The sequence below is a fragment of the Nannobrachium achirus genome (assembly GCF_963921795.1).
Source record: "Nannobrachium achirus genome assembly, chromosome: 13".
Lineage (NCBI taxonomy): Eukaryota > Metazoa > Chordata > Actinopteri > Myctophiformes > Myctophidae > Nannobrachium > Nannobrachium achirus.
This window is the reverse complement of record NC_137833.1, coordinates 40,621,934-40,640,614: the sequence shown is the minus strand read 5'-3', so window position 1 is coordinate 40,640,614 and position 18,681 is coordinate 40,621,934. Positions and strand designations below refer to the sequence as shown.

Here is an 18,681-nt window from a genome sequence, read left to right as displayed (position 1 = left end):
AGAAAATCTTGTTTTAATGCCACATGCCCCAATTATCAGGTGCATGGGGCAACGGCAAGTGTAACATCTTATTGTTAACCGTACAAAACATTGATAGCGAAACATTTACTATAACTTATTACAGAGCATCGTGTTATATACTGAGAATGGGATTAATGTGGTCATAAACACGATAACTTAAATTAAAATGATGAAAAGCCATGATTCAGATTCTTTTTTGCAAATCTAAAAGGTAAACAAACAAGAGATATTTAAATTGGTACAGTATGACTGACCTGAAAAACATGGATGGTGTAAGTCACTATATAAATAAATAATGTTCCAGAGCACATAATATATATCTTCACTGTAGGGATGGGACGATATGAAAATGTCATATCACGATTATTGTGACCTAAGAAATCGCGATTTACGATATCGCGATAATCAAAATCCATTATCCTGGGGCATTTGCCAAAAAATAGTACGTATATTTTAAGTAGTACCTTTTACCAATTATAGAGGGTTTAAGCTTGGCAAATAAAAGGTGAATTGATCCCAGTGCATGACAGAGGACGATAAATTAAATCTCCATGATACGATTATCGTGAGTGTTTTTTCGCGATAAACGATAATATCATCCCATCCTTTCTTCACTGTGCCTTTCTTTGTGTGTATCAGAGGTGACTGGCTGGTAGGATCTTGTCTCTGTTCTCCTCATACTGGTGAATCATCTTCTGAAGGTCATGGTCAGCTGGTATCACCTGGATGGAGAGATACACAATGTTCATCTAAATTATAAGGTTTTGGTCACAAGAGGCTTACAATGCTGTTGGATTATTGACTTTTTGCAATGTTCATGCAGCCACGATGTGACATTAACACAGAGGCCTGGCCTGGCTTCAAAGCAAATAAATAGGAGGGCATTTGATTTTCACGAGGGGCCACACAACATTACCACGAGGTCCACCAAAAAATATGAACTGCACTACATAAAACGTTTACTTAAAAGTGATTTATTATTATTACAGTATACGTATACATTATTATCATCATCATCATCATCATCATTATTATTTATTTATTATTACAAATCATTTAGGGATAACTTGGAGAGAGAGAGAGATAGAGAGAGAGACAACAGACTGAGAGATGTATGAAGTGCAGCAGAAGGTGGTTTAGCTTCCTGCTGGAGGGTGGATCTTATCAGTTACTCACTAAAACTGGAGCAGGAAGTGCAAAGGAAGTGCGGTTGATTAGCCAGTCTTCATACAGCTGGTGGATAGACTCTAAATACTCCTGGCAGACAGACACACACACACACACACACACACACAAAGTGAGACAGGTCATACTGGTTGGTGTTTGTGACAAATGGACTGAAACTGATAAAGTTGACTTAATGTGTATTTTTATATGGTGTATTCTCATCTACTGCATAGAACGACAGTACCTGCGTATCTAATAACTGACACGTGTATCTATCTAATAACCTGCCATCTGCCAATTCATCAATAGAACTTTTCCATTAACATCATTCACAAGAACACAGCACACATTAGACTGGGTATGAGGTCTCACCAGAGGAATGACTTTCTCCTCCTCCCTGCATCTTTCTTTTAGCCTCTCGTAGCAGGTCTGGGGAGAACTTTGGAGGTAGACTGGAGAGCAAGACAGATGGAGATTAGGTAAATTATTTTAAACTATTTTATCAGTTGTTGATGCCAGTATAGAATAGGAGAAATTGGATAGGAGCAGAATGTGAGATCGCTGTCAGGTGGAAATGTCTAAAACCATATTTTTTCAGGAAATGGAAAGAATAAGCTGTGTTCCAGTCAAGTGGATACAATGTAATAACAGTTTAGTCATAAGCTCCTGTTGAGACATTTTGGTTAAATATTTATAAAATGACTAAAAACACGTTCAACCTGGCATGCAATGAGAGCTATTTTCTCTACTTTTGACACAAAGATACTGCATTCCTTAAGGAAAACAACAAACATGGAAACATGGAATTACAAGGTGTCTGCCAAACAGTGACGATGTATCATAGAAATAAATAAATAAAATATCTATAAGTGAACCGATGTTGGCCAAAAAAGGGGGGGAAAGACAACACTTCAACACGTCATCGTCAATAGAGGCCTTGCAGAATGTTTGTACAGTTCTTTCTTTCAGCATGACTGTTTGTAACCAGTAATAACCACTTTCACAAGTAGACATTGTAAAAAGCAGTAAATTACTGTTCTACTGTGACTGGTTTACGAGATCCAGTAATCAGACAACACATCTTTTCATTTGATGATATGTTTCTCATATATCAACACATAATAATTGTTGTTTTGCACATTGAGCAGTAACTTAACCGTTGTTTCTTCCAACATGGAGGATAAACAGACATTCTGAAGCCTCAGTTACAGCTGGCTGCAAACCAGTGTTGTGCACTGAAAATAGCATACAAGTATATACAGAAATACTCCATGAAAGGCCTCTATTGAGGTTTTGCATGTGATCTCTCTGCTGCATTCTCACCAATCAGATCAACAGGAATAGATATGTTAGTCACGATCCAATCAAACCACTCGCTGAGAACGGCATAGTCCACCTCAGGCATCTTCCCACTGAAAAACACAGGAGATGGGTTGGCCTAGACACTACAATAGAATCACACTATGTAGGCACGTGTTCTCCATGTAGATCTGTAGAGCATAAAGCCACATATGAAATAAAAATCTACTTTGGGGTTTGAAAAAGTGTGTCAAAGTTAACCCGAACAGGACATGTGTGACATACTGAACTTGAGGACGGGGTGTTGGTAAGGGAGGGAAAATGCAAGCCGATATAAATGTGTAATTTGAACTAAGTTGGTATGCTTAGAAAGATACGCCTACAACTCTGTCTTTAAATCGTTACTATAAATGAGAGCCAGTAACTTTTAAAGAATGTTGCACTGAGCATAAAATCCCATATGCCATTATTTCATTGAATTCTTAAAATGTTAAAACAAAAATCTAGCAGTAGCAATTGCAACGTTTGAACCCTTATAAATATGGAATAGGAAACTCCCTTGCATCTTGTGGACTATCTCTGTTCAGGCTACCACTGTGAAGCTAGAGGCTCATTTCCATTTATGGACAACAGAGTTGCTGTTCTAAACCCTACTACAGTATGAATAAATAGCTTGTCTGAAGAATCCGGGCCTGTAATCAAACTCCCATCCCATCCATAGTATTATGGGTCTGCGGAGCCCACTAGGGTTCCATGACATCAAAGTACCTTTTAAACAGGTTTTCCACAAAGATGTACTTGGCACTGAAGATGGACCTCTCCATCATCCTCACAGGATCATTCTAGAAACAAAGAGAAACCATGTTAGCACTACAGCTAGAGGTGTGCATTGGCACTGCCCTCACCCTCACAAATCAATTCAATTATGATTCACCAGGTAACGATTTGATTCTACGATGCATCACACTTTTCTTTATTACTGCACAACAGCCTTGCATAGCCAGGCTTACTCATCTGAGAAGAGAAAAGCCTGGTTACGACGTGAGGCTGAGACAGCATAGAACCATAGCATAGAACGGTGCTACTTCCGCCGGGAATTTCCCCAGATGTTATTGTTTTTTCACAGTGTAGTGTATTCCCCATTATATATAACTTTATGGTATTCCCCGCTGGCAAAAAAAACTGTTCTACTTCTCCCAACCCTTCGGTTGCGCTCGTAATAAACAATATCCAAACATGGATTCTGACAAAGTTACACCTATTAAGAGCGAGTTAAGAGCTATAATCTATTTACTAAATAACAAACCTAAATAGTATTTAGCTTTGTTTCGCTGGCTGAACTGCACTGTGTGACGTAACTTCCGTTAACTGCAGCACTTCCTCCACTTCAGTTATGCAGTCCACAGTGGATATTGTGGCCAGTGTGCTGCACAACATGTATATATATTTAGGCTTCGATTATCAGAATTGCGATGCATTGCTGAATCGATTATTTTTTACACCAGCTACTGTAGCATTACCAATAAACAGCATATTTAACCTACTGTATCCTATCACACATACTGTAGGCCTGTCACAATTATTACATAATCGCCGAACGCAATTATTTGAGAGAATCGCAATTATTTTGTATAATCGTCATATTTGTGTATACATTTTCAAACATTTTCCAAGAATTGCAGATATAGCAGAGCAACAAGCTTACAACACATCACTTAGTGACACATTGTAATCTTGTAGATCAGGATTTTCTGCCATTTGTTTTATTAGTATAAAATGATTAAATGTGTCAGTCTTTGTATATTTATTTGTCATATCTGACCTGTGCAGTTTTTAATGTTCCAATGTTAATCGGAATTATTTGTGTGACAATTAATTGTAAATGTGTCATTGTGACAGCCCTACTCACACGTGTGCACCTGCATGGGAGAGATGCAGAGATCGGTGAAAGCATTTAGACTTACGATGACTGACAGGTGTCTGTCTAGCATTGTCAGTTGTACATATGTTTGTAGTGTGATGCCCCATCGTGTAGGATCCTGGTACATCAGACCCTGGAGGATGCACACACAGAAAAGCAACAGTGAAAAAGTGCTCAAATATTTTACTTAAGTAAAGTTATCAATACTGCAATGTAGAAGTACTCTGTTGTATGTAAAAGTACGGAATTCAAAATTGACTTGAGTAAAAGTACAAAAGTACTACTAGTGAAGAAGTGCTCTAGTCTACAGTGTAAAATACTCCTTTTTTAGTGCATTCATGTACAGTACCAGAGGGTTGTGTCCTCTGACGTTCCTCCATTTAGAAACTGGCTCTGTTAAGACCTGGTGTAGGAAAAGAAAAGAGAACAAATGGAAGAACAAAAACATAAATAAATATACAAGCAAACATTTACTTCTCACTCATTTAAACATGTTGTCTGATAATAATTGTTACTTTCTTGGTCATCAAAAGTGGCAGGAAACAGCTGAATAATGTCTCAACATTCAAATTTAAATGGTAGCGAAATATAAACATGGCAGCCATGACATCTTTACATCCCATTAATGTCTTGGTGTGATCGATAAGATTGAAGCTATTGGCTGTATTATGCCGGATCAAATTGATATCCTTTGTATAATTGCACAATGGGGGTAAAATACCTCATTGTTCTCTGAATGTATACTGTACATCCCACTGTCATAAATGGACATTATTCACAACTGCACAAGAAGTGTGTGTTTACTGTTCAGCAAAGGCTAAAATATTTGCTGTGTGAGATACTTCTGTCATTCTTTGTATGCAACACAAATTCATATCCTTTGCACCAAAAGTAGTAATACTACGCATTATTTAATGTAAAAAACATTATTCACTGGGTAGGAGGGATGGATGCAAACTACAGTAACAGCACCACAACAACAAAAACTCACACACGTGTGAACTGAGCGGTGGTTTACCCACCAACCCCCCTCCCCCCCGTGTGTGTGTGTGTGTGTGTGTGTGTGTGTGTGTGTGAACAACAGCGCCCCTCCCTTAACATGTGTGGTCAGAAAAGGTACTGCCAGGCTACATACACGGCCGGACGGACGCATACATACCCACACAGCCGGCCACGTATAGGAGACGGTGTGACCACCGCTCAAAAAGAGAAGATGTTGCCATTGCCATTGAATTGGAATTTATATTATCACCTGATATTATTGTCTGTAATTTCTGCCATAGCTATTTAGTTTTTAACATTTTGTCTTTTCACATCATTCATTATATTAAAGTGATTTGTTTCCCCCTGATGTATTATTTGTCTTCTTCTGTTTTTAAACTTACTTTTTATATTACATTTCCCTGTTGTGTTTTTGGCACCGGCAATGTGAGCCTTATCTTTGTCTTACCTCAATATTACTAGTTTTACTGAAGTACTCCAGACATGTGGTCTTCCCACTGGCAATGTTGCCCTCTATACAGATCTGAAAACATGACAAGAACACAGATATATGGATTCTCTACGACTGTTTCAATTTAAACCTAGTTTATAGAAGCAGAAATGGAGAGACGGTAGTATCTTCTAAATGGATTAATTAATGGATGTCAAGAAATCCAGTCATATATATGTATATAGAAACAAAAATCAAGGAGTAGAGACCTACCACTGTTTTCTTCTCCTCTCCATTCCGCACTAATTTCCCTTGGAAGGAAGATAACATTGTGAGATAAGAAGACTTCACTTTCCACACCTCCCAGTGCTGTGCTGGCCTCAATCAGGGTAAGAAGCAAACTAAGGCAAAGCCAGGGAACAAAACGATGTTAATAATAGGTGCAGCAGGCAAATGAAGTGAAGCAAGTTTCAGAAGATGAGTGGTGAGCCATATTAACAACTGAAAACCAATCTGGGAGTCTGGAAAAGTTTGTGGAAAACAATCAAGTCATTATTTCCAGTGTCCCATAATGTTCTTGAACATCCCAGTTCTGACCTATCAAATACACAGTGGTAGTGCATGATGCAACAACAGAGGAGGCATGCTTTGCATGCAGCTGTTTCCCAATCCCCAACCAGTGTGGTCATCATCACCACCCATTCAACATGAACATGGAACAGAGCAGAGTTTTACCGGTAAATAAAATATCTCTAATACAGACAGGGTGGAAGACATCACCAATTATTGTAAGTCTGATGAATACGATTTTGGAGTGATTGAACACCGTTAGGCAAAGCACAAGACAGTACAGTTCAGATAAGGTCTACAAATAGGATTTAAACCTAAGAAAGCCCTATGGCTTGTCTAATTGGGTCCTTAAATAACAGATTCCCATTAAGCAGTACCATCAACAGCTCTATCCATTGAGGAAGGGTGATGATGAAAATAATAACCCGTCGTTATCCCACGGTGTGTTAGTTTAGTTGTTTGCAAAGCCAGTATATAAAGCTGAACAGATTTCACTCACTAAATTGCGTAGTCCTGCTGTGTGCTCTTGACTGTATGAGCCCCCCGACTCTCCAATGAGTTAACGGTATTTTACTAACAATAGCAGAGATTGTACAATTAAAAGATGTTGGTGTAACAGATCTCCACAAGGCCTTCATACACTTACGCGATACGGACATCTCGCATTAAATGAAACGAGGTTAGAAACATACAATAGAGTATTGAGTAGTACTGTAGGTGGTAGAGACCTTCTTATTAAACCGAACCAGGAAGAAGTCGCATGGAGAAGGTAATCACGTGTCTGTGCTCTGTGGTGTCATCGTTCATCACCATGGAAGCAAACCAGCGCCCACGTATGGATGGATGCTCACGTTGCTTGCTGTTTACTGACTCATCCACTAGAGGGTGACAGAGTCATTTGAGAAGCAGTCCGTTGATGTTGCTGTAGTCTCCCCTTGAAACTTGGCTGGGCTGGGCGCATTGTCCCTCCACACTGTGTTTACAAAATGGCATGTACAATTTAGTAAGTACAATTTTTTGGTATTTTAACTTTACTGGAGTATTTCCAATTTCCAATACTTTTACTTCTACTCCACTACATCTCAGATCCAAATATTATACTTTTACTCCACTACAATTATTTGAAAGGTTTAGTTACTTTGTAGATTTGGATTATTATTACAAAATGTACTATTAACTTCAGCCCTATATACATTTTGGCCATTTGAAAATTACGGATCTACAATGCAAAGCGCATCATTGTAAGCTTGCAGCACATTTGCACACATTTTAAAACTTGAAATTACACAATGAGTAGGCTACTTTTACTTTTTGTACTTGTACATTTTGATACCAATACTTTTGTACTTTTACTCAGGTAGCCTACATTTTGAATTCCAGACTTTTACTTGTAAGGAGTATTTCTACATGTGTGCACAATTGTCCCTCCACAATGTTTACAAATGTCCACTGGTTTGTGGAGTTGCTCCTCATTTATCTAAATATTGTAGGTATTAGGAGATTTGCGGGTCTGATTTATATGCATTTGATCATGTTTTGGCTTTGTCTTTGTGTGTATGACTAACTAATTGGCTTTTTATTGCCCTATTGGGCTGTGTTGTATTAGCCTAACTTAGGATATCACACCATATTTTTGTTGGCATTGTGGGCTACAGTGGTACCGAAGCCTGGCTTTTGCTGGCTCCTGGCTCCTCACATCCTCTTGGAATGTTTTGTTCCTTCTTGTGGTTTGTATGGACTGTGTTGATCCGCCTTTTATCCATGGGGGATGAACCCAGTTTCCCCCTTGGGGTTTAATAGTGCTTATCATCTCATATTATCTTATCAATTCAATTCAATTCAAAGGAGCTTTATTGGCATGAGAAAACATACGTTTATATTGCCAAAGCAAGTGTCACAAATAAAATAAAAACAGTTGAAAATGGGGAACATAATATACATTGGGAGGGGGTACAGCATTGTGTAAACAGAGCTATGTCGCATTGTGACATTTTATATACAGTATATATACAGGGTATAAAGCTTTATAAGGCTTTATATAACAGCATTATTTTTTTCTCAAAATGCATTTAAAGGTAGCAGCTCTGTTTCATACTGTATGTGCAGTAGGGAATAGATGTCAATCCATGGTTTATAGTCCTTAGGGTGGTTGTGTTTCTAGCCTTCTTGTCACAACAGTTCACAAATCTTGCTCTTATCTGTTGTCTGCAAAGACAATTCTACCTTTGACATGAATGTTAAATGTGCCCCGAGAATAAACTTTTTCATATCTTCAAGACCCATTAGGCTACTCAAATTTCTCCTACTCTCAAAGGGTCCTCCTCAGTAACAGTCTTCCTTCCCTCCTCTTGAAGTTTAAGCAGGGAAAAAAAAGACTGAAGTACTGCAGATTGTAGAGTCCATCCCATGCTTGGCTCTGGTGGAGGTCCAGCCCCTCTTGAAGGAGGAGTAGATTCTTTGGAGGCGCTTTAAACGCCCAGGCTGTGTTGTGTTATTGCCCTGACACACTGACAGGAGATCCCTCAGCGAAGACAGACCTCCTCCTGGCAGCATTATCACATCTTGACTACAACTTTGTTTTTCTTCTTCTTTCTGTGACTGCATGCTCTCTCTCTCTCTCTCTCTCTCTCTCCCCCCAGCGTTTTTCCCCCCATGACTTCCAACCATTGCACACTTTTGCAGCTTTTTCATGGGTGACCATCCAGTCGTGCAGGACTTTTCACAGCTTGTTTTGTTGGTATAAAAGAACAACCTGAACTGTCATGATGCAGCTCCGCACGGTCCATGAAGTTAAGGTGGTGGACGTGCAGAAACGAAGGAATCCCTCCAAGCACTATGTAAGTGTTGTTTACATTCTGTACGTCTGACACAGTTCCCTTTCTCTCAGACAATATGCATGTGTTGTTTTAATTCTGCTCACTCACTCACTCACTCACTCACTCACTCACTCACTCACTCACTCACTCACTCACTCACTCACTCACTCACTCACACACACACACACACACACACACACACACACACACACACACACACACACACACACACACACACACACACACACACACACACACACACACACACACACACACACACACACACTCGGACACTCACACAACATGCCTTTGCTGTTACATTTTGGCTGAGTGACGAATCCTAGTGACATTTACCAGTGCTGAGTATAATGTTACAAAGTCTCTTGGGACATGAGACTGCAGCACAGCTCAGGGTCTCAGTGGAACTACAAAAATCAATTGGTCCATCGGGTTCAATAGGATTAATTAACCCGAGAGTTGGGATCAATTGAACCATCCCTCACTTGCTGAAAGGGGTCTCACCGAGGCCACTGCACGCACAGAACAGAGACTTTCCCTTGGGAGGGAGGGAGGCACATGGAGAAGATGGGTCAGTCAGGCTGCAGTGGGGAAGTCCCCTAAGAGGGAAGAGAGAGAGAGAAAAATCTAATCTCATTATCTATGAGCTCAGCAACTGGAAATGCTTATCCTGTTTTAGAGAGAGGAAAGAAGAAACTCTTTGTCTTTTGTCCGCAAGGTTCAAGTGTTACTTCCTTCCACGAGAGGGACTGGAGGCACTGGATCCCAGAGAGCATGCAATGGCAGCTCCCTGTTTACACACACAGGAGATCTGTGGAGGGTGGAGTGGAGGATGGGACCTTTTGTTTTGCTTTAGTTCATGTACTTTCTTTCATTGATTCACTTAGTTGATTATGAATTTAAAGTATACATATATACGGTATGTCACAACGTGGCTGTCAACATGCAGCCTTTAGTGAATAACAATTTAGCAGCGTGGAACCATATTATGACCACTTTGTAGAACCCCCACCTCCCCTCCCCATAAAGAAATCAATAATATTGCATGTATTTAAAAGCTTCCAATGCTATTATGAATATGATTAATCTCTATTAACAATCTTGCAATGAGAGGGAGAGAGAGAGAGAACTATATCACATTGTCACTGTCAGGCAGAAACCTTGTATCTCAAGTTTCAAATGTGTATGTTTTTTCAAAATTAAAGCCTGACTTCATCATACAAGAGTGTCGCACAAAAGTAGTGAAAATAGCAGATCGACAAGCACACAACACCTCACGATGTGAGGCGTTGTGTGCTTGTAGATTGTCTATTTTCACTATTTTATATCGTTTTAAAATAATAACAAAAAAGGAAGGTTTTGGACAGCCGAGAACAAAGTCATACAAATGATTTATACAATGATTGGTGAACAATAAGTACATTTTTAGATTTCATTGTCTATTTAGCCATGTTTATAGTTCTGTTAGATACTCCCCTACCCACGTGGGGACACAAACCCATGGGGATATGCATAGAGTATATGGGGATATGTCGCTTGACCACAGACCACCCGCCTTTCACACAGTGTTGTCTCGTAAACTTATAGCATTTGGTCATGCTGTCTGTATCTAATTAGCAAGCTGCCGGAGAACTTGTTCCGGCTGGAACTCCTTTCTCTAATGAACTGCGAAGAGAAAATCCAAGACCTGATTACAAATGGAAAACCAATGTCTCTGCAGATTGTGACCATGTGTAAAAAACGTTGCATTTCATAAACATTCTGTGCCATACATGAGCAATGGTTCTAAAAGTGGATTCCAGGGACTCTGTGGGTTCCTTTAGGGGGGTCTAAATTGACCCATACAAGTCTGTAACTCTGACAGTGAACAAATAGAACCAAATGAACCCGGGTTCCATTTGTACACTGTCAGAATAAAGGAGAGACCTTGAAATTTGAAAGTTTGAGAAACACCGCCATACAGCCATATGGTTCAAGCCTCTGTTGCAAACCTCAGGGTGTGCTCGGTTGTTTGTGGAACCTCTATCTATATATTAAGTGTCCTATGGGACAACGTTAGACATGTTTGGTGTTTGCTCTACAACAGATTTAGATGTGTCCTTGAACAATTGCAATTTATATATATCGCATAATGGGACCAACATGTGTTTCATTAGACACTAAACTAAAAAGGACTGAAAAGTACAATGGTAAGCTAGTAATTATACAATGAAATTGGAACTTTATGGTTTCTCATCCACATAATCGTTCTTATTGTGTGTGCAGATGAAAGTATTTTTGATTCTAGTGGTTGCTGCATAGCATTGAGCTTAGATAACGCTGTAGAATTCAAGGAAAATAAAAAATGTTGCCATGTCCCAAAAATCAATTTCCTGACTTGGCTAAACTCAGAGGTTTTAATGTGTAACCATGTATGAATTTCACAATAGTTGAAAACCCACTGCCGCACTCCTCTGAACGCTGGCACAACATCTAACGAAGTGTGGCTGAAACTGAGGGGCCAAATGAGTTTGTTTGACCTTCAGTGACCTTTGGAGGTCGAGTCAGGAGGGAATGCACTTTGTGTCATTAGGGAAAACCAAGCTAAAATGGTGCGGCGCCATGGCATCTTTGACTAAGAGGCTTTCTTAATGTCCTTTGTTTGTGCTTGTCTTTCTAGGTCTATCTCATCAATGTCACTTACTCCGATTCCTCTTCCCACGTCATCTACAGGAGATACAGCAAATTCTTCGACCTACAGGTACGACGTCTTTGTCCAAACAATGGCACAAGTACACCATCCAAATGACATTTGGATGTGTTCATAATCGACAATAATACTGAGATATTGCCATGCCATTACATACTATGAATGCGACAAAGAAATGACGTTTTCAAAGTGTTTGATGGTGTGTATCTTATTCTGGGCTGGATGAGGTCAGTGTGACATGTAACGGTGAAATTATTGCGACCGAAGGTCGCAGTTTAGTATGTGAAACGGCACATTCTGACTCCATCTGGACGTGTACACTTTTTGAGCGGTGGTCACAACGCTCCTATACGTGGCCGTGTGTGTGGGTATGTCTGTCTGTCTGCGTCCGTGTCTGTCTGTCTGTCTGTCTGTATGTAGCCTACAGTACCTTTTTTGACCACACATGTTAAGGGAGGGGCGCTGTTGTTCAGGCCAGACCAGACACACACACACGCGCACGCACACACACACACACACACACACACACACACACACACACACACACACACACACACACACACACACACACACACACACACACACACACACACATGGATGGATGATGGATGGATACCAGTGGCGGCCTGAGTGACATGCATTTTATTATTAATATTTTGTTTAATATTGTTTTAATATTTTTTATTATATATATATACAGGTATATATATATTTGTTTTGCTGTTGCGCAGCCTCCACGACCACCGCTCAGTTCACACGGGTGTGATTTTTTTACAGTCTATGGGTTTGCCGCTCTGACATCACTGTGATGTCAGGGGAACCACTCTAACCGAATGAGTTTGCTGCTCTGACATCACACTCTGACATCACTGTGATGTCAGGGGAACCACGCTAACCGAATCCCTTTTATGCCCATATATAGAGTTCCCTGATGTCATCAATTAAGCCCATATCTACTGTAACAGGACTTCATATGAGAATGCCCATAGGCCTATATGGAGGCCACATCGGCCACATTCCACACTAACAGAATCCATATGGCCAAGACAGATAGCAAAGACAGCCCATATCTGTTTGGCTGGTTCTACAGACAGGGATCTCCATGTATGGGCATAAAAGGGATCGTATGTATGATGTCATAGACGTCATAGGACTTTCACATAACGAATAACTGAGTAAGCATGTTTGGGCTCTCACAGCATATCTCCATATACAGTACATGGATCTTCATATATGGGTACCATATATGGTCCGATATACATCATTGGCCAGATGGCCAAGACATGGCGTGACCTCGGTTGTCGCCCTGAGGCGTCTTACTAGTACTTACAGTGAAGTCACGCGACTGTGCCGCTCGCCGAAAGTAACTGATTTTCAAATGACAGGCATGACACAGACGACACGGTCACATGACAAACTATAAACCAGGCTTTAGTCTCGGCTCAATAGTCAGGTGGGTGGAGGGCAAGCCTCAATGTTCCCAGTGTGTGACGCCCCGACAAGGGGAAGCCTCCGCCTGAAAGGTCTCATTTAAGACCACTGGACACGAGCGGAAACGGGGACATGGGGGGAAATCCTGTCAGCTAGATGCGTCATACGGAGTTAAATAATGAAACCAAGAGGAAAACATGATCTCACTCTGAACGTGGCATGAGACAAAGTTGCCCTTGATGCTCGGCTTTATACTACGTCGCACAAGGGTGTCGCTTGGCCAAAAAGAGACTTCCTACGAGCTAACGACACGTCGTTGCGATGGCTACCTTGTAGATCTGTTCTGTTTGGCAAAGCAGCACTGTCATGCTGTAGGGCAGCGGTCTTCAACGGGGGGTCCGGGACCCCTAGGGGATCCTCAGATTTACTACAGGGGGCTGTCAAATCTTTGTGTGATAGGAACTTCTTATTTTCTTTCCTTTTTTTTATATTAACCACTTGAACCCTATTGTGAGGGGAACATTAGCCGGAAATAGCAGATGTACAAGCTCACACGTGGTCTTGTAGATCGGCTGTTTTGGGCATAGAGGTTTGGTGTAGGGTGGAAAAAGAACACACCAAGTACAAGTGTTCTAAGTATTTAGGGTTTCAGTGGTTAAACTGTCTGAAAATACACATGTCCGACTCAAACACAACACTACACAATGCTAGTGCTGTCAATCAAGTCTATGTAGCTAACTATGAAATCTATGAAAAAGTTAAATCTGCAACACAGTTTTATACAATATGTAGTGGGGGGAGGGCCCGGCTTCATCTCTCTCTCAGCTAAGGGGTCCATGGTCCTGAAAAACGTTGAAGACATCTGTACTAGGAAGTAAAATAGGCATAATATGTTTGCTGGAGGGACACCAACACACCAGAGAGGAAAATGTCACACACTGAATCACTGACCCAACCGTGTATACAGCCGGACCACGCAGTGCTCAAACGTCTCTGCACTAACGTGGTTGTTAAGACTGAGAGAGAGAGAGGGACAAATATAGCTAAATGCTGCCATAAACGGCACAAGTTAGTAATGATAGAGGCGGGAAACGGCGACGGGAAGGTCATGCAATAAATGGACGTGTAGCTCCCTTGTAAAGCGTTGTATCTGGATCGTCTCAGACGACCTGCTCAGCCCACGTCTCGGACCAGACCAGGGGCTTTGTCGGCCTGACTGCGCTGAAGGCGGCAGAGGAAACCCTTTGTTCCAGGGCCCCTTGCTAATAGCCAGGAAAATCCTGCCCTGCTCTGCTCTGCTCTGTTTGATGGAAACAGAGCTTCTCTCCTGTCTCTGTAAACATTAGTCTTAGTTGCAGAGATCCCCACTACCCGCCTCTGCTTGCCTGGCTATGGTAATCAGTGAAAAGCAACTCTTCCAACAGCTGTCTATACAAGATGGGTGGGGATGGTGAATTCTTTTATTGGTCTCGCTAATGAATTTGGTTCATACACGCCAGAAAGGAACAGCCATGTTCCTTCCACTGATCCAGAATCCATCATTAGCGTCAACAGTGAGCAGGTGCAGAGAAAAAGAGAAGAAGGTTGAAACATCTGTAAATCAATCTTTATGTCTGGCATGATTTGCGGAACCTTCTCTAAGGAAATAGGATGCCATTTAGAAGATCTCAGGGAAAATACCAGAGGGTGCTGCTGGATGGAAATGAGGAGGAAGTCATGACCAGGAAGGGGGGGGTAACAATAGTGACTACCAGGGAATGAAATCACTGGGGAGTGAAATGACTCCAGGCTTTGGATAGTGGATAAGTACTGTTACACAGCAAGTAGTTAGTTAAATTAAAGTGGACTCTGATGCTACGTCTTAACATTAGCAATCTGGCATTTAACCATTTGATCTCATTATTGAGAATTGATGAAAGATGTTTCCCCTCACTACATTGAATCAGATAGTACCATCTCCATTAGCATTCGTTTTACTTCAGTACTGTTAACCCATTAAGACCTGAGGCCGATTCTACAATGTTTCTATATCAATGGTGCGCAAAACCATTTCATGTCAAGGATCCCCAAAATGATACATGATTGGCCGCGGACCCCCATCTGAAAATGTTGTTCCAGGGAGCCCTAGCTATTTTGGCTATTTTTGAATAGCCAAAGTATAAAATAATAGTTAAAGTGGTTAAAATCTAAAATGACACAGATGCTTTGAAGTCTACTGTTATTTCCGTTATTCTTTATTTCATTTATGATGCAGTAATTCATCATCCTCAGAAGTGTTCTTGCTCCAAAAGAATTGCCTCTCTTTTGGCCAGACAAAGCTTTTCTGTCTAAGATTGTGTCTTCGCCCAACTGACACCTACAGTAGATTGTTTTCAGAGTCTGCACATCTCTCTCTCCCCAAGTGCACAATTGCACGTTTCATCTAGAAGTTGGAAAAGGGATCACAAATAGTTCACACCCTCTTCTTGACAGACGTGACTGTGATCACACTTGATATGCATTGTCGAGAATGAACGAACGTGATCCTGATGCTGTTTCACGTGATTTGTCTGGTTAAAAGCTAAGCCAGGTCTTGTTCCAAGTCATGGAACAAGGCACTGGTAATTGGTAAAACCTCATTGCCAGTTGTCTCTGTAAGATCTAGAGCCAGAAATATGTCGGCCATAATTCTTTGACGACATCTGTATCGATGCAATTATGATGCTGATGTGTCCCGGCTTTCAACCTGGCGTCCAAGGCATTATTGGCAAAAAAATATTAAAATGTTTTCAGAATTTTCCAAAACTTTGAATAGCTAAGTTCAATGAAGATTGAACAACTGTATGAATATATTTATGACCAAACATTCCCATAGATGCCAGAGACGAGCTATGTTTTTCCTGCTTTGTCACACTGTACTCACTTCAATTGCAATGTATTAAAAGGCCTGTCTTTAAGAAAATATGACTCCTCAATGAATATAGTGAATACGATCATATTAGGTGATAATAAGTTTAATATACTGTTTTGTTAGGCAGAAGAGGTGGAGGGGCACTGGTGGTTTCATTTTGTGCACCTGGTCTTTTAAAATGCCAACCTGAGCTAGCTGTGTGGTTTAAGGAAAAAAAACATCACATGGATGCACCTGGGACGTATCATCAGTGATGTAGCCTGAACTCATCTGGGCTTCGGGTCTCGCAACATCAGGTCCAGGTGACCCAGCCGGGGTTGATCAAGTCCCGACTTACGTCCCAGTAGCTACCCACGGTCAGTCCTACTAGGGAAAGACAGGGCCATACAATCCACCGCTCCAGAACTACTCTGCTGAGACTGGGATCTGGCACGTGGAAGGACTAGGCTCTGTGGATTGACTCCTGTCCGGGCCCCTCCTACCTCTCACCAGGTCCTCTCCTGCTCGCACCAGGTCCAGGACCTGTGCTTTGCACCAGACTCCCAGTACCAGATATTTCATTCAGGAGCGGTGGATTCTTTAGCTGCAATGGTTCCACAGGCTCCACCTGGCCCACCGTGGTGCTGCAGGCTCCGCTTGCGGCTTGAATGGCCCTCCTAAAGGCCTCACCGTGAGTTTGTTGGGCTTCTTCCTCACGGAAGACACAGGCTGGGGCACTAACCCAGCCTGACAAAGAATATAGGGCTTAAGTGGTTACATATCCCTTTGCAGTGGTACAATAATGTCATAAGTGCATGTGCTCCTAATGTTCTGAGCCTTTCAACTGGACTATCGTGTAACTCCTAACTGCTCATTTGGGAAACAATCATCATAAATCAAAGGCCTTTCTCCTCATCTGGTTCCTTTCCTAAGCGTTTCTGCTGACTACATGGTGTAAATGCTGTGTGGCATGCAAGTGCAGCGCAAAGCATGTTTAGAACCATTTGTTTTTAATGCAGAACATTGCTGAGTCTGCAGTCCAACAACCAACACCATCTCTGGTGTCAGGAGGAAATGGTTTTGACCCACGCATGTTGGAAAGGGAGCAGAATTGGTCAGTGTGTCAGAGTTTACCCTCTCCCCCCAATCCACACCCATCAACCACAGTGGACAGAGCACACGGGACATGGCATTCCACAAGGGGATTGTGGTGTGTGTGCAAGCTGGCCTGGTTTCCCCTTTTGGTCTCTGCGTGGACAGAAGAAACCCCTCCAAAGATCTCTTTAGTCGCCATTATTTTTGGATTGTAGAATTGGAACAGGGTCAGGTCTACCCTGTCTGCACTGTAATTTGTCTGCCCTGCATTCCAGTCATAAGCTGTGTCCTTAACAATGTTATTTTTTCTCAGTATGCTCCTACATTGAAACCGAGGTACATATAAGGCTATAGGAACTAATGGTTGAACTAGATACAAAAGAAAGCAGCACACTACAGCCACATACTGGACTAGGGGACGCATTAATATTTATTGCGATGGATATGATATAACCAATGCAAGGTTTGATTACTTCCTCTTGTAAAAATGTTTGACACGGAATCAAAGTGGAAATGTCCATTCAGTATTGTAGGAGCCAATTTCTAAGTTCATATGGACATGTATATGCCTTCCTATGGTTGAGCCTTAACCACTAAGCTTAAGGTCGTTTGAACCCTAGCGTCCTTATTCTTTTGCATGTTGTCATAATAGGCAAACATTCAACGAAAATAGGCCAACATTCGGCGAAAATAGCAGCTACAAGCTCACAAGAGAGACAATATGTGGGAGCCAAGAATAGACCCCTGAGGGACCGTGGCCAACAAAGTATAGGGTTAAGTGTTTAATGTGCGGTGTCATGGAGTGAAGCAAATACTGACAACCAATCAATCAGAATCAATGAACAGTAGTAGTACTGACAATGGCTAATTGCACCAGTGGTTTGTGACAAACAGCCCTGAAAAGCAATGAACCGTTTTCTTTTAGTCTGCTAAGTGTTTGTTTTATACTATTGTTGAGGAGACTGCATGGTTAGCGCCGCATGACCCATGCAAAGTAACTTTCATATTATTTTATATTATCATATTATCCCCATGAAGATGAATGCTCAGGCTCAGCATATTCATGGGTGAATTCTGAAGTATGTTAGCAAAAGTTAACTGACCAAGTGGGCAGTTGGAGATGCTCCTTTTTGCAGTAAACAAATGTCAAGTGGCTGCATGTCCAAACCCAAACAAGGGATGGAATTGGATTGTTTTCCCACTCCAACATTCCTCCAGACTCCCCCCATACGAGATTCTGAATAGAACAGTGTCTTTGTCTGCACGGAACAAGCTCTCTCTCTCTCTCTCTCTCTCTCTCTCTCTCTCTCTCTCTCTCTCTCTCTCTCTCTCTCTCTCTCCCTCTCTCTCTGT

At 41.4% G+C, this 18,681-nt stretch overlaps 2 protein-coding genes across 4 annotated transcripts in view; one reads left to right on the top strand and one right to left on the bottom strand.

The window, feature by feature from the left end:
• Window positions 1-355: 355 nt before the first annotated feature.
• On the bottom strand, window positions 356-7,144 carry tk2 (thymidine kinase 2). 2 transcript variants are annotated; one of them, XM_080741121.1, is made up of 10 exons: window positions 6,910-7,144; window positions 6,114-6,241; window positions 5,859-5,933; window positions 4,758-4,811; window positions 4,452-4,541; window positions 3,256-3,329; window positions 2,512-2,600; window positions 1,561-1,640; window positions 1,198-1,278; window positions 356-743 (listed from the first exon to the last, which is right to left on the bottom strand). In XM_080741121.1, the coding sequence occupies exons 2-10, from the start codon at window positions 6,168-6,170 to the stop codon at window positions 657-659; spliced, it is 687 nt and encodes a 228-aa protein (XP_080597247.1). In that variant the 5' UTR covers window positions 6,171-6,241; window positions 6,910-7,144; the 3' UTR covers window positions 356-656. The 2 variants fall into 2 exon arrangements, with proteins under 2 accessions (XP_080597247.1, XP_080597246.1); XM_080741120.1 differs by having other exon boundaries at window positions 6,114-6,142.
• A 1,970-nt stretch (window positions 7,145-9,114) lies between these two features.
• LOC308297548 (SH3 and PX domain-containing protein 2A-like) overlaps window positions 9,115-18,681 on the top strand; it is a 63,055-nt gene continuing 53,488 nt past the window's right edge. For both annotated transcript variants that reach the window (XM_080741002.1, XM_080741001.1), the window contains exons 1-2: window positions 9,115-9,247; window positions 11,904-11,984. In XM_080741002.1, coding sequence (XP_080597128.1) covers window positions 9,173-9,247; window positions 11,904-11,984 — 156 coding nt within the window. In that variant the 5' untranslated portion in view covers window positions 9,115-9,172. The remainder of the gene's footprint in view (window positions 9,248-11,903; window positions 11,985-18,681) is intronic.

What these genes read in the sequence shown, in the direction of transcription:
- tk2 (XM_080741120.1), bottom strand. Translation starts at nt 7,069, where the DNA reads ATGTCCGTATCGCGTAAGTGTATGAAGGCCTTGTGGAGATCTGTTACA. An exon ending in GAGAGGAGAAGAAAACAGTG is followed by an intron (nt 5,934 to 6,113) that starts GTAGGTCTCTAC and finishes TCATGTTTTCAG; the next exon opens with ATCTGTATAGAGGGCAACAT. An exon ending in GTGGAAAACCTGTTTAAAAG is followed by an intron (nt 2,601 to 3,255) that starts GTACTTTGATGT and finishes TGTGTTTTTCAG; the next exon opens with TGGGAAGATGCCTGAGGTGG.